Source organism: Lygodium microphyllum, chromosome 9, assembly GCF_053477565.2.
Source record: "Lygodium microphyllum isolate KBCC chromosome 9, Lygodium_microphyllum_v1.1.10, whole genome shotgun sequence".
Classification (NCBI taxonomy): Eukaryota; Viridiplantae; Streptophyta; class Polypodiopsida; order Schizaeales; family Lygodiaceae; genus Lygodium; species Lygodium microphyllum.
The window spans coordinates 126,008,941-126,023,228 of NC_141143.1; the positions used below are offsets into that span (position 1 = coordinate 126,008,941).

At 40.9% G+C, this 14,288-nt stretch overlaps 2 protein-coding genes across 4 annotated transcripts in view; one reads left to right on the top strand and one right to left on the bottom strand.

Moving 5' to 3' along the window:
- Positions 1-14,288, bottom strand: part of LOC148031555 (proteasome assembly chaperone-like protein) — a 275,937-nt gene that overhangs the window by 170,876 nt on the left and 90,773 nt on the right. The window lies entirely within an intron of this gene.
- The window catches only part of LOC148031557 (uncharacterized), a 67,839-nt gene continuing 56,597 nt past the window's right edge, over positions 3,047-14,288 (top strand). For all 3 annotated transcript variants that reach the window (XM_087685096.1, XM_087685094.1, XM_087685097.1), the window contains exon 1: positions 3,047-4,968. In XM_087685096.1, the coding sequence (XP_087541222.1) occupies positions 3,977-4,968 (992 nt within the window). In that variant the 5' untranslated portion in view covers positions 3,047-3,976. The remainder of the gene's footprint in view (positions 4,969-14,288) is intronic.

The window sequence follows — 14,288 nt, forward strand, 5'->3', positions numbered from 1 at the left end:
ACCTAAATAGTGCAGTTCCAATCAACCAATTATATTGTTGTACACTAGAATACCAAGATTGAGGAGTTAAATGAATTGTTGGCTCAGCTATGCTCCATTCCTCCAAGTCCTAATGTACGATCAATACCATCTTTATTAGCTAGCTTAGACTTGGCTGCTCTTCAACGTTAAGCAACTTTGTGTCCTTTGTTCTAAGCTAAAGTGGAGAGACTTTAGTCTAGAATGGATCTTTTGTGGTCTTAATTTGAGCAGTTTCTAGAATACATCACGCTAGATCATTTCTTCTTTGTGCAATAGCTCTACTCTTCTTTTCATGATGCAACACTTGAGGGAGGAGTTGCATAAGGTTAACACTAAGCTTGCCTCAGCTAAGGAAACTTTTTTCGATCTTTTTAGGCCAAATGGAGTCACAGACTAAGTTGATAGAAGTCCAAAAAGCAAAAATCTCCTCTTTGCAAGCTCAATTGAGTGAAGCAAAGCTCAAGTAGCTACTGCCAATGAGGACAAGGACCATGTTTTCCAAGAGACCCAAGAGCTTAAAGCTTTGATTGCTACCCAAATAGTGGAGTTACAATCAACCAATTGTACTATTGTGCACCAGAATACCAAGATTGAGGAGTTAAACGAACTGTTGGCTCATCTATGCTCCATTCCTCCAAGTCCTAATGTACCATCAGCACCATCTTTATCAATTAGCTTAGACTTGGTTGCCCTTCAACATCAAGCAACTTTGTGTCCTTTGTTCAAAGTTAAAGTGGAGAGACTTTAGTCTAGAATGGATCTTTTGTGGTCTTTTTTTGAGTAGTTTTTGGAATACATCCCGCCAGATGATTTCTTCTTTGTGTACTTTCAGCAACAAAAGCTGGCCTTCTACATGAAGCTGTCCACTATGGATTTACATCCTCGAGAGGATGGATGGAGTGGTGCTTGGTCTTCAAAACTTTTAGCAGAAGTTGTAAGAATGGTTTTTGTTGATTCAGCCATACCAGACACCTTGTTGACATTTATATGTACTTTAGAGGTGATCTCTTGATTCCTGATGATGAGAATATGTCTTGATATGTGGGGGATGTCATCTTGCAAGTTGTTCTTTATGTTAGACACTTGGAGTTGCAGATGGATGAAACTTTTTAGGCCTATCTTTCCAAAGTGGATGCATGTCCTGAGGTGTCTTCGCATTCCATGATTGAGTCTATGGTATTAAATTAGAGGCAATTGAAAGCTCCTGCATGATTACAAATTGCTAACCAACAGAGGGAGGATCTTTTAGCCCATAATTATAATCAATTCCCTTTTGATATAATCTAAGCTACACCCATTCTCTCTCTCTCCTCTCATCCCCAATACTTTTGGACTTGTAAAACATAGCCTTTTAAACATTGTGAGCATAATCACACTCTCATTTTAAACTAAGCACAATTCATACCATTTTTCATAAGGTTTTTCTTTGGGTTGAGAAGGTATCATTATTGGAATTTCTTCTTAGTTTTCAGTATATGTGTACATTCCACCAAAGTGGTAATGTTACGTTAGATGATTTGAATCCAAATGGGCTTAAATATTTAGATTTGCACTAAGCTCCCCATCAACATATAGGAAATAACATGGTTAGGGCAAGACATCTTCTTAAGCACAGTCATTGAGATTGTGTTTGGTGGATGTGTGCTCATGTAGAAAATTCCAATATACCTTTAGGATTGAGCTTTGGTGGATATATGAGAGAGAGAGAGAGAGAGAGAGAGAGAGAGAGAGAGAGAGAGAGAGAGAGAGAGAGAGAGAGAGAGAGAGAGAGAGAGAGAGAGAGAGAGAGAGAGAGAGAGAGCTTTTGTGGATATATGGCTATTTGGTTCATCCCACGATGAGGAGTAGAAGAGCCAAGATAATACCATCTTTAATTTGTTAAAAAGAAGAAAACGACCCAGAAGATCATTAGTTGAAAGGTTGTGTGACTTGAGACAATCGATTAAAATGAACAAAGTGCTTCAATCCCCACTAAAACTAGAGACTCCTTCCCACCTAGCTCTTATAGGGGCAACTTCATTTTGCAAGTGCTACAATCATACTATCACATCGAGTGCTAGTGAGGGCTTTGGAATTTTTGGAAAGCTAAATTATGGGTACTTCCAAAGGGCTTAGAGTGCAAAGGGATAGCTCAAATCAAAGAGTGTGAACCCTTCTAACTTTTTTGTCCATTATGGTTTTCAAGTATGTAGTCCTTTCTATGTTAATGGACATTAATGGGGTTCTTGTATACTTGTCTCGCCATAGTGCATTGTTTGCAATATGAAAATGCTCTGAATCTCTTGGAGGCGATGAGTGGAAATTCGCACATAGATAGCAATCAATCTTGATTGATGATTTCTTCTCATGCATGTCAATCGACTTGCAAAAGTTGCCAAAATTATTGACTACTTGTGTGTCTCTTATGCTTTGTGGTAGGTACTTGGTGAGGTTTATGAAGTACCCTCCAAATTACCTATGTGTATCTTATTCTTTGACTTTGACATTGTAAAAATAGGTATTTGGTGAGGCTTATGAAATACCCTCCAAATTAGAGGGGCTTCGCATGGGCAAAGTTAGCTAATTAGCCATGAATCTAGAAACAATTCATTACATCTTGTAACTACACCCAAAGAGGAATAATTAGAGAAACAAGGCACAGTTTGCTACATGTGAAAGCGAGTTAATGTGATGTGGCAATCAAGAATGGGTCACACAATCTTTTATCTAAGACCACAACCAATTTCTCTCTCCTCCACTTGTCTCGTTTATCTCTTTCTCTCTTAGTTTTTGCACATTGTTGGAGTGGGCTCCACTTGATTCTACGCTTGTGCGAGAAAATGGACATGCGTGGGACAAGCTCCAAAGACTTACGCTGAGTGATTTGCCAATCAAGAGAAGGCCTTAGGTGAGTCATGAGCTGATTTGGGAAAGGCCCTATGTAAATGAGTCATTTTGCAATTAAGAGAGGGCCTTAGGCGAGTTATGAGCTATATGTAAATGCGGCACAAAGGAAGGACAAAATGGGAAAGACGGTTGGAAACGACCAATGCTTCTAGTTTGACAAATGAAGAAAGTCACTGCTATACACAGTTGGGCCACCCGCTGCAGCTCTCACATCATCAGGGCTTCAGTTAATTCCCGATGCGCCTGTTAATCGTCCTTGTTTCCTTTCTCAAAGCTAAGGTACAGTTGGGCCTTCTCAGGCGCAACTGCAGAAATGCTTCAGGGAAGCCCCAGTACCGAAGGCTCTCCATGCATGGCGGCCATGAAGGGGAATCTTTGAAGCTCTGATTTAAGTGGCGTCCTTTTCCCTGCAGTATAGAAGGCTGTCCATGCATCACCATGATGAAGGTGCGTTTTTGAAGCTCTGATTTAAGTGGCCTCATGAGGATGATGAAGGTGAGTTCTTGAAGCTCTGACTTAAGTGGCCTCATCATGATGAAGAAGGTGAGTTCTTGAAGCCCTGATTTAAGTGGCCTCATGACGATGATGAAGGTGAGTTCTTGAATCCCTCATTTAAGTGGCCTGATGATGATGATTATGATGAGGATGAAGGTGAGTTCTTAAAGCTCTGATTTAAGTGGCTTCATGATGATGATGAAGGCGTGTTTTTGAAGCCCTGATTTAAGTGGCCTTATGATGATGATGAAGGTGCATTTGTGAAGTGCTGATTTAAGAAGCTCTGATTTAAGTGGCTTTATGATGATGATAAAGGCGTGTTTTTGAAGCCCTGATTTAATTGGCCTTATGATGACGATGACGGTGCATTTGTGAAGTGCTGATTTAAGAAGCTTTGATTTAAGTCGTTTTATGGTGATGATGAAGGTGAGTTCTTGAAGCTCTGATTTAAGTTGCCTTATGATGACGATGAAGATGAGTTTTTGAAGCTCTGATTTAAGTGGCATTTTGATGAAGATGGAGGTGAGTTTTTGAAGCTATGAATTAAGTAGCCTCCTAAGCTTCAATTTTTAGTATGGACACTCAAGAAGTGCTTGTGGTACAACCCAGCAGCCCACAAGAGCTTCCTTCTGTTGAAGCCCCTCCTCAGGAAGAGTCTCAAGAAAATCGGGATTGTGATCTGAAACAGGAACATTTGATTTGTGCCAAAGACAAGAATGGGAAGCTGCTTTTGGAGGCACATCAGTGCTCAAGTGAGGCGGTGATGGGAGAACCCACTTGTCATGATACCCACATGCAGGAAGTTCCAAAGGAGCACAGCTGTCTTGCAAAGATTACTGAGGAGGCAGACTGCCAGGATGATTCCATACGGAATGATTCGGTCTTTGACAAGGCTGCGGATTCACAATGTGCAAGTTTTGACCCAATCAGTCACACTGAAGAGTTTCTGTGCACAGCCAATGATTGTAACAATCATGTTATAGCACCAACCTGCGCCTCACTTCGTGCTCAAATGGATCATATTGGCAGTGACAGAGCAAGTGGTGTTATAAGTACACATTCACAAGAAGATTTGAAGACCCCAATGATATCCTACCTTCGTGTCAATGAAGGCCATGATACTGCACTTCTTGTACATGGCATACAACAGTCATCAGCTCTCATCTCCTCGCCTTCTTTAGCAGCTGATAGGTGGTTAAGGCATGTGGAGTTTACCTCCCCACAGAAGGTGGTGGAAGAAGGAATAGCAGATGGAGGTAACCATACACATGAAGAGAGCTTTCTTAGAGTATCAAACCAAGATGAGAGTGGTGTTCTGGTGAAGGATGTTCTTTTGCCTACATTTACTAGCTCTTATCAACAGTCTAGTGAGCCTGAGAATAACATACTCACGAAAGTTCAAGATTCAACTTGTAAAGATGATACTGAGTTCAGCAAGTCATCTACCCAGGAGCCATTCTCATTCCAGATTTCTCAAGTTGTTGAATTCAAGGAAAAGACCGTTCATGACAGCAAGACTTCTGTGAATGTTCTTTCTCTTCGGGATGTTCTTTCAGATTCCATGACGTATAAGCTTCTCAACCACTTCATTTCAAAATTGATGTTGTGAGCATGTCATCTGCTTCATTTAAAACTAAATCGCAAAATCAAGGTTTTTCTATGTTTGTTTCATTGCAGATATGACGACATTTGTTTTATTGTAGATTTGTTAAAACCACTCTCTGTCATGTTATGATACCTCAGATAGAATGTGCACCAGCAATTTGACTTATCCTCCAAACTGTCAGAGGTCTTAAAAGCATCTCTTGTTTCATGTGCATTTATCTGTTCAAGAAGTGTTGTAGGTGCCACATAGCCACATTCTCCAACGTCACATGAGGAGTTGGATGTGACAAGATGCATGGTACAGCATGGAAGGGAATGGGGTTGTAGAAGGCTATGATATATTCCCACTGCACGACTTTCTTCAAAGTGAACTTGCTGAGGTGAAGAATATAGAAAAGGTGAAGATGAACACCACTGGCCTTAGCTAGGACCTTATAACCATTCTCGAGTGAGTCTGTGAGACTTCAGGCACAGGATCCTTTTTGTCATTAGGGATAATTGTGAATGAGCTGTATTCTCATCCTCAAGTTTTTGGTATGAGAGCACTGATAGATCTACAGAGATTTGCTTGTATGTGCATGGATTGAAACAAAATTTCTGTCTCTCAAGCCATATATTTCATACGTATCTGGATTATTTGCAATTTGAAAACTGTAGTTTGTCAGAGGCGGAGACCTTGGTTTTGAGCTACTTTTGTAAAACTGGAGGAGGCACAGCTAAATTTGGCAGGTTGTGCCATTTTTCACTAAATTTGCAGATGTAGCACTAGCCTCAATCGTTTCATTGATGAACTGGGGGTCAACATGATGTTAACCATTTCAAAAGGAGGGTTTGTTGGTGATCCAGACTGATGTCTGAGCTGAGCTAGGGGAATGATATCCAAATAACGATGCCACTTGGCACCAGATTCTCTTGGCCAACTACTGTGCTTTGATTTGAGATTGTTGAAAACATCGAATGACAAGTATTGGAGTGGAGTCCTCATGAAAAATCAACTGAGAAGAATAAATGTCCAAAAAAGATTGTGAATGTGGTAGGAACAAGAAGTATTGATCATGACATTTCTGAGACTAAAGTGGTGACAGCAGAGAATGGTGTGTATTCAAGCAAATGAGGTGAAGAGGAAAACCACATGTGCTGCATCAGGTGACAAGTGAAAAATAAAATAATGCCACGTAAGGCAGAGATGACTAAAATTTTCGAATGCAAAAAGTTGAGTTGGGGGGCAATTATGATGGTCTGGACTGCCTGCAAAAGGAATGACGAAGAGAGAAGCTGCATTGGTGGGAAGGAAGAAAAGGCTATTGTGAGATTTGTAAGCTGCATGCAATGGAATAGGGAAAATAGAAATGCATCATGGGCCATGCTGTGGCCCTTTTAATATTTTGCCAATGCAACAATTGAAGTTGCATGATAGTTCAAAGGACCATGTGCTATGCTCATCAAAGGACACTGGAATGTCATGTGACATTGTGCATGAGCTCAGTGAGGATGGAATGGTTGGAACTTGGACTGATCTGTTATTCTACATGACATTTGTATAGATGCCACACACAAGCGAGTTGGAAAGGATCATTTGGATGATCTGTTGAACTAAAAGTAAGTGACATTTGGGAGATACTGGACATGACCATTGCCCTACTCTCCTTATCAGGTGACTGTTTGTTGGTTTTGTCAAGCCCCTTTCACCACTGGTCACCTAGTAGATCCTAGTACACACACTGAACAATCCATTAGCCAGGTGACAAGAAATGGCTTAGGTAGGCTTGGCATTGCCTCAAGTATGCTAAAGGGCTTCTAGATTAGTATTAGCGACTCAAGAATTGACTGTTTCAAGTGGAGCAGGGTCCATTTTGGGCCCAAGCCTAAGATAATTCCATATTGGCCAACCATTTTTGGGAGTTTAAGCTAGTGTCCAATAGGGTTTCAAGTTCTTTGATAGAATGAAATGTCATGCTTGTTTGGTAGCATTTGAGGTATTCTTTATTCTTACTAGTGTCTTTCACCTTTCAGCTATGCGCCATCCAAGTTGTGATTTGGATGATGTTTAAATTGCATAAAGTAAGCAATCAACATGAATGCAAATAAGCCAAGTCACTACATCTTAGAATGTAGGAAGCGCATAGCCAAGGAGGAGGAGGAGTCGTCAGGGATGTGTGCTTGTAATGCACCTTCTATTACTACTGAGTCCGCGTCTTTTACGGTAGACCGTGACTATTGTTTCTACACTTGCAATCATGACTCTTCTTGGGCTGATAGAGGATTTAGCTCTATTGAGGATGCGAGCACTTGGTTTTTGGACAGTGGTGCTTCTAGGCACATTACATCCCGTAGGGATTTGTTTTCCTCTATGTCACAACTCTATAGAAACAGAATTTGTATCCTTTTTCATTAATTTGTCTATATAATGATTTATTAAATTTGTTTCCTTTGCACTAATTAGATATAAAGAAAAGTGCATTGGAGCTGGCCACTGATGAGTGGTCACAGGTTATGGTGGACCCACGCGGTGGGTTAGAGAAAAGATAGGTCACACTTCCACCTATATGGCCGATTGGGCGCCTGTGACCAGAACTCACGCATATCAGGGTTAGACTCGCACACAGAAAGGATTGATACCTTGAAGTGTGGGCTAGATCCGCTAGAACAGACAGTTACAATTGACAAGATGGCATGATCATGAAATGCTTGGACAATGTGCATGTGTGGGCTGAAAGCTTGAAATACACATTTCTTTGCATAGGAAAGTCACATGAAGATTCTGATACCGTTTTTGCGATGTACATGGAAAAAGCTTTTATATGACACCCATATTGGGGGGGTCCCTAAATTTTAGGAGGTCCCTAAATTTTAGGAGCCTCGAATTAGCCTAAAAATGCTAGTCCTAAAAAATAGGGATGCCATTCTAAAAATAGTAAATTCTGTACTCTGACTGTGCTTACTAAATTTGGTTGTTTCTATTCTTGACAGTATTCAACCCAAAAAGGAAGGCCATAGAGAATAGACGAGTGTCAAGACACTTGTCACACAAGTTTCCAAGTGTCCCACCACTTGTCACATCTCATGACATGTGGCTGGACACTTGTCTTGTGCTACTCCACTTTCCCCTTTTGTACTAGCTCTTCCCTCTCCTATAAATAAGAGCTTGTTTTTTTTCATTCAGCATCTTTTTTTTTTGCTGTAAACTCATGTACAACACCCACAGATAGCCAAAAATTGGCCCCATCCATCCCCATCATCACTCCCCACTTCTCCATTATCGAATTCCTCCATATTCCCTCTTCTATCACTGCTGTTTTACAGGATAGCAAGCCTGTAAATTCATTAAAGGACCTCCTTCTTGAGCTCTTTCTTCCATTTTAGCAACAAGAAGCAAGCCCTATCCATGTATTGCTGATCAATGATGAAGAAAGGTTGATTTTCCCTTTCTTCTCTCATACTGTAAAGAAATCAGTTCTTATCATTGCATAATAGATAATGCATGTGTGTTTGTATATCTTTGTATGATCTTGTGAGAGTGAGAATTACTTCTCTTCACTCTCAGATTGATTGTAACTGAGCTCTTCCCTAAGGGACTTGGGTTGAGTAGAAATACATTCCTTCGGGGGGGGGGGGCGGGGGGGGGGGGGGTTTTGGTTGCCCATGTTCAACCCTTAATCTTGTGTCCATTACTTTTACATTTTCATGGTTGTAATTTTGTGAGTAATTTTCATTTTCAGCTTTAAGTATTCATTCTCTTTTATATTAAATCTCGAAAACAAGCGAATATCATAATTGTTAAGCATACTACATTGTTTCGGGGCGTTTACGCTCTATTATTGTAGCTCCTGTTGGCAAGTCTGTGCAGTGTGCCAACAATGCATCGTACCCTATTAGAGGTATTGGGGAGATTATGTTGATAGCCATTGATACTCTATTCTCCATTTGCAGGATGCATTATCAGTGCTAGGCATTAAAAAGAAATTTGTGATCTATTTTTTCTTTGGCAAAGTGTAGTCTGCAAGTCACATTTGATGATGGCAAATGTATGGTTAGAGATAAAGAAGTCATGACTTGGGGGGGGAAATACATGTCTTTCATACTAAATAATCTTTTGAAGCAGAAAGGCGTTGTCCATCAGTACACTACTACATATACTCCACAGTAGAATGGGATTGCAGAGAGGAAGAATCAATCACTCATGGAGATAGCCAGATGCATGCTGAAAGCAAAGAGTTTGCCACGTAGGTTTTGGATGGAAGCAGTTATGTGTGCTTGCCATGTTTTGAGTACGTGCCTTACCAATGCATTAAATAATGTCATGCTTTTTGAGGCTTGGAACAGTCGGAAATCTTTTATTAGACATTTTCGTACTTTTGGGTGTCTTGCAAATGCTCACATTCCCAAGGTACTAAGAAAGAAGTTGGACAACAAGGCTGTTAAATGCATTTTTGTAGGGTACAGTGGTGAGAGTAAAGGATATAGATTGTATGATCCTGTCTCCAAGAATGTATTTGTCAGTAGGGACGTGGTTTTTGATGAAAAATCAGAATTATCGATTGCTAGTTTTGATACATATCAGGCTGCCAACAATGTATTTGAAGGGCTGCTGCCCATTTCTTTTGGTGATATAGTTAGAGCTTCAACAAGTGAACATAATGTTTAGCAAGCTGCTTCATTGAGTAATGCAAAAATTCAGCCTATGGCTGATCTGAATATTCAGCAAGATACTGAATTTGAGGTTCCAATAGGAGCTTGTACACAATCAAGAAGCTAGGCAGATGCCTAGATGGTACTTGTAGACTATGAAAGATAATCATTTGGATGCTCCTATTGCTAGTCGTACTAGAAGACAAGCGCGTGTGCATGATGGTGCTAATACAATGAAGTTTGTTATGGCAGCGCATACACTTAATGATGAGGAGCGTGAATGTTTTGAGGATGCACAACAAAGTGTGCATTGGATGGCAGCAATACAAGCTGAGTTTGATTCTATCATAAAGAATCAAACATGGGATTTAGTGACCTTGCTTGTTGGGAAGAAAGCCATTGGTACAAAGTGGGTCTATAAACATGGGATTTAGTGACCTTGCTTGTTGGGAAGAAAGCCATTGGTACAAAGTGGGTCTATAAACTGAAAAGAATTGTAGGTGGATCCATTGACAAGTATAAAGTTAAGCTTGTGGCCAAAGGCTATGCACAAAAGAAAGGCATTGACTATGAGGAGGTATTTGCTTCTACATTCCGCATGACTACGAGTAGGCCTATGGTTGCTTTGGCTGCCCATTATGGTTGGTCCAGCTTGATATTAAGACTGCATTTTTACATGGGGAACTTCAAGAAGAAGTGTATGTAAAGCAGCCCATTGATTTTGTAGTTGTGGGATCCGAACACTTGGTATGCAAGCTGAAAAAGGCTTTGTATGGTTTAAAGCAAGCTCCCCGAGCTTGGTATGCAAAAATTGATGCCTTTATACTCAGCCAAGGGTTCATTAACTGCTCATTAGAGTCTACACTTTATGTATGTAAAGAGGGGGGATCCTTACTGGTCATATGTCTTTGTGTTGACAATCTTCTACTCACAAAGACACATGCTAATCAGATTTCAGCATTCAAACAAAGTTTGCAGTAAACTTTTGAGATGTTAGACTCAGGGCCTTTGCACTACTATTTGGGCATTCAGTTCATTCATGATGCTAGAGGCATTGGATTGTCACAATCCAGATATATTGGTAGACTCCTTGAGAGGTTTGACTTACAGGATTGCAAGCTAGTTGTACATCAATGGAGACTGGACTCAAGTTGTCCTTGTATGATGACAATAACTTATTTGATATCTATACGTATGCTCCAATAGTTGGATGTCTCATTTATTTATGCAACACAAGGCCAAACATTCAGTTTGCAGTTTCAACCTTGAGCAGATATATGCACTACCCACGTATGTCACATTGGCAAGTTGTGAAACATGTTTTTCGTTACTTGCAGGAGGGTACTATGACTCTTGGATTGCTATGATACCAAATGTGAGAGATGAGAGGATGCACAGAGATCGAAGCTCAGCTGAGAGTATAGTTGATAGTGAAGAGAGTGTGAGAGTGAAGACATGACTCCAAAAGAGTTTAATGTGCAAGTACAAAGTACAACCCTTAAACCTTAGGGTTGCTAATTTATGTTCACACCCAAAAGGTGTAAAACACAATAAGTGCCCAAACTGTGTAACATAGGCATATAAAATAAAAGAGAATAAAGCCGGGGGGAAAAACGTCTCGTAAGGAGAGTAAAAAGTGCCTAGTGTCCTACCGAGGATCACCGACACTCCTCTATGAGCATAGGCATGAGTCAAACCCAATACACTCAAGTAGTAACTTGGAAGTAATATTGCTTAATCGCATGACTAGAGCATATGTAGCTACATCACATAGATATAGTCTTTTGGGGTGGGCTTGTTGGGATAAACCTACTAGTTGGGCAAGGCCCCCAAGCCAATGACCATGCAGGTGCGAGCTTCAATGGTGAAGATTGTATTGCATCTTGCCATTATAAAGTAGATGCTGTCCTAGTTTTGACAGATAGGCGTGGCTCTACTCCACAAAGAATCTTGCAAGCTCCTCTCCACATTAATTTAGTCACCCCATAACTACTATGGTATCATGAAGTACAATCATGGATGGCATTCTAGTCTATTGTTTCTATGCCTACCCAACTATGAGCTTATGATGGGCAACTGGCCATAGGAAGAAGGAGAACCTTGGTTAGTTGCCAACCTTCACAAGCCTAGATTTGTGCTTGTTCAAGGTGTCATCAGCTAGGTATTTGGTCTTATAGACCCACTTCACACCTATCACCTTTTGCTTTCTTGGATGTAGAACCAACTCTCAAGTCAAATTTTGCTTGATAGGATTGAGCTCCTCTCCATACCAATTTACTCACCCCAAAACTGCTATGGTATCATGAAGTACCGTCATGGATAGCATTCCAATTTGTTGTTTCTATACCTAGCCAACTATGAGCTTATGATTGGTAACTGGCCATAGGAAGAAGGAGAACCTTGGTCGGTTGCCAACCTTCACAAGCCTAATTTGTGTGTTCAAGGTGCCATCAACTAGGTATTTGATCTTATAGATCCACTTCACACCTATCATCTTCTGCTTTTTTGGATGTAGAACCAACTCCCAAGTCAAATTTTACTTGATAGAATTGAGCTCCTCTTGCATAGCATGACACCAAACATCCTATGTAAGAGCCTTCTCAATGGTGGCAGGCTCACGATCCTATAGTATCTTGGACATAAGGGCATAGTTCATGCAGAGTGAACTATCTTGCTCGCCTGTAGTTCAATTGATTTGCATAGGTCCATTGGGGTCTTAAGAAAATGAGTAACTCCCAAATCTTGCATAAGTTATTATAACCATCGGGGAACAACAACGGGCTGCTCCTTCTACGATGGAGACCTAGAAGCCTCGTGTACCTATGAAATACCTCTGTGGGTAAGGAACTCCCCTAGGCATAGATGCACCCCCCCTTATTAAAAGAAGATACTCCCCCTTTGATAGCTAAACATCCCTTGAAGAAGCCTTGCTTTTATAGTCTAGAAAGTAGGACCACACATACTTGCTAAAATCATCAACAATTAGCATTAGAAACTTGGCCTTCCCAAAGGAGACCGTGCTCATAGATCCGCATATGTGAACCAACTCAAGGATAGTAGATACTCTCCAAGAGGTAGAGGCTATTGATGGTGCTTGCCCTAAATGTAGCTAGGGCACAAGGTCTTGGGGGGAAATGTTGAAGCCCCCCCACCAACTTCTTTTAGGATGCTTTTTGAATGAAATTAAAATTGAGGTGTCCATAATAGGCATAACAAAGTAACTTGACATCATGTGAAGACCACACTACAAGGGTAGTGAGTAGCGAGCTTGTAGAGCCCACCCTCTTGAGTACCTACTTGTCCATAGTATACCCTTGTAGATGCATCTTGGATTAAGACCATGCGAGTCCCTAGTTGTGTCAAACAAACAAAAGGTAAAACCCCAAACTAGGAATGTAAAGTACTTCGATAAAGAGACTTGACAATATGGCAAGGGAATGGTACCTACTCCTTGAATTGGTATGGAAGAATTGTCATCAATGGCGATGGTTACCCCTCTGGAGTGAAGACCTTGAAGCTAATCTTGATGATAAGTCACATGGGTTGAAGCACTGTTGTCCACGAGCCATGGCTTCTTCGATGTAGAAGAAGCAAGTGTGGTATCCTTGACCTTGAACAAATGGACGAAGACTTGACTTTGTAGTGGTAGGCATAGCTTTCGAATGGTTAGCACCATCCTTGGTGCATGGCTTCTAATGAGCGTACTTTTGCCAACACTTCTCCTTAGGATGAGTACCTTCCCCACAGTGTGGATACTTTGGCTTGGATTTCCTACTTCTTGTTCTTAGCCTTCTTGTTGTTCTTCTTGTTTCACCCTGTTGAACCTACAGTAAAGCCTTAGTAGAGCTAGATTCACTTGCTCCAATCCCCTTGAGTTGCTCTTAGTACTCCAAAGCAAGTGGAGCTAACTTCTCTTGTGGAATACTATCCCAAATTGTGGAGGTGAGTAAACTATTGTAGAAGACATCATACTTTGGAGATGGAAGGTGAGTAATGAGAATCATTGCCATGTCCTCTGATGAGATCACCCACCAAGGGATGCAAGCTCGTCTTGTAACTCCACCATCTTGTTGATGTGGTGCTTCATAGAAGGAGATTTTGAAAGGGTGAGTAGGAGCGAGAGAGAGAGAGAGAAGAGCACAAGTGGAAGCAAGAGCAAGAGCAAGAGCTATGGAGGTTTGAACAAGAGAGAGCAAGATTGGTGTATGGGAACTCCCAACACTCACAATGTGTGACCTACCTTCCCTTTATTATTCTATCATAGTAAGGAATAAGTATTAAAGATGACATTGATTGGCAACCACTTGTAGTGTTCATGGTTTTTATGTCCCATATGCAAAACCCTAAATTGGGAGGATCCTTTCATGTCTATAAATAGATAGGTTGCCCACCATTTAGCCCCATCCTTGTCTTGTAGGTTTTGGCCATCAACCCTCTTCCACTAGTCCAACCCCTAGCGATTGCTACTATGTAGTCTATGTTGTCGCCTAGTCCTCCATTGTTGCTGGCGATCAGCTTCATCATTTTCAGCAGGTCGTTTTTATGTTTTTAACACTTTTCTTCATCACTCTCTACTCCAATTGGTGGTTACTGCACTTGAAATCCGTGTTGATGGACAACACACAGACACCTCCCTCAACCCGCTCCCATGA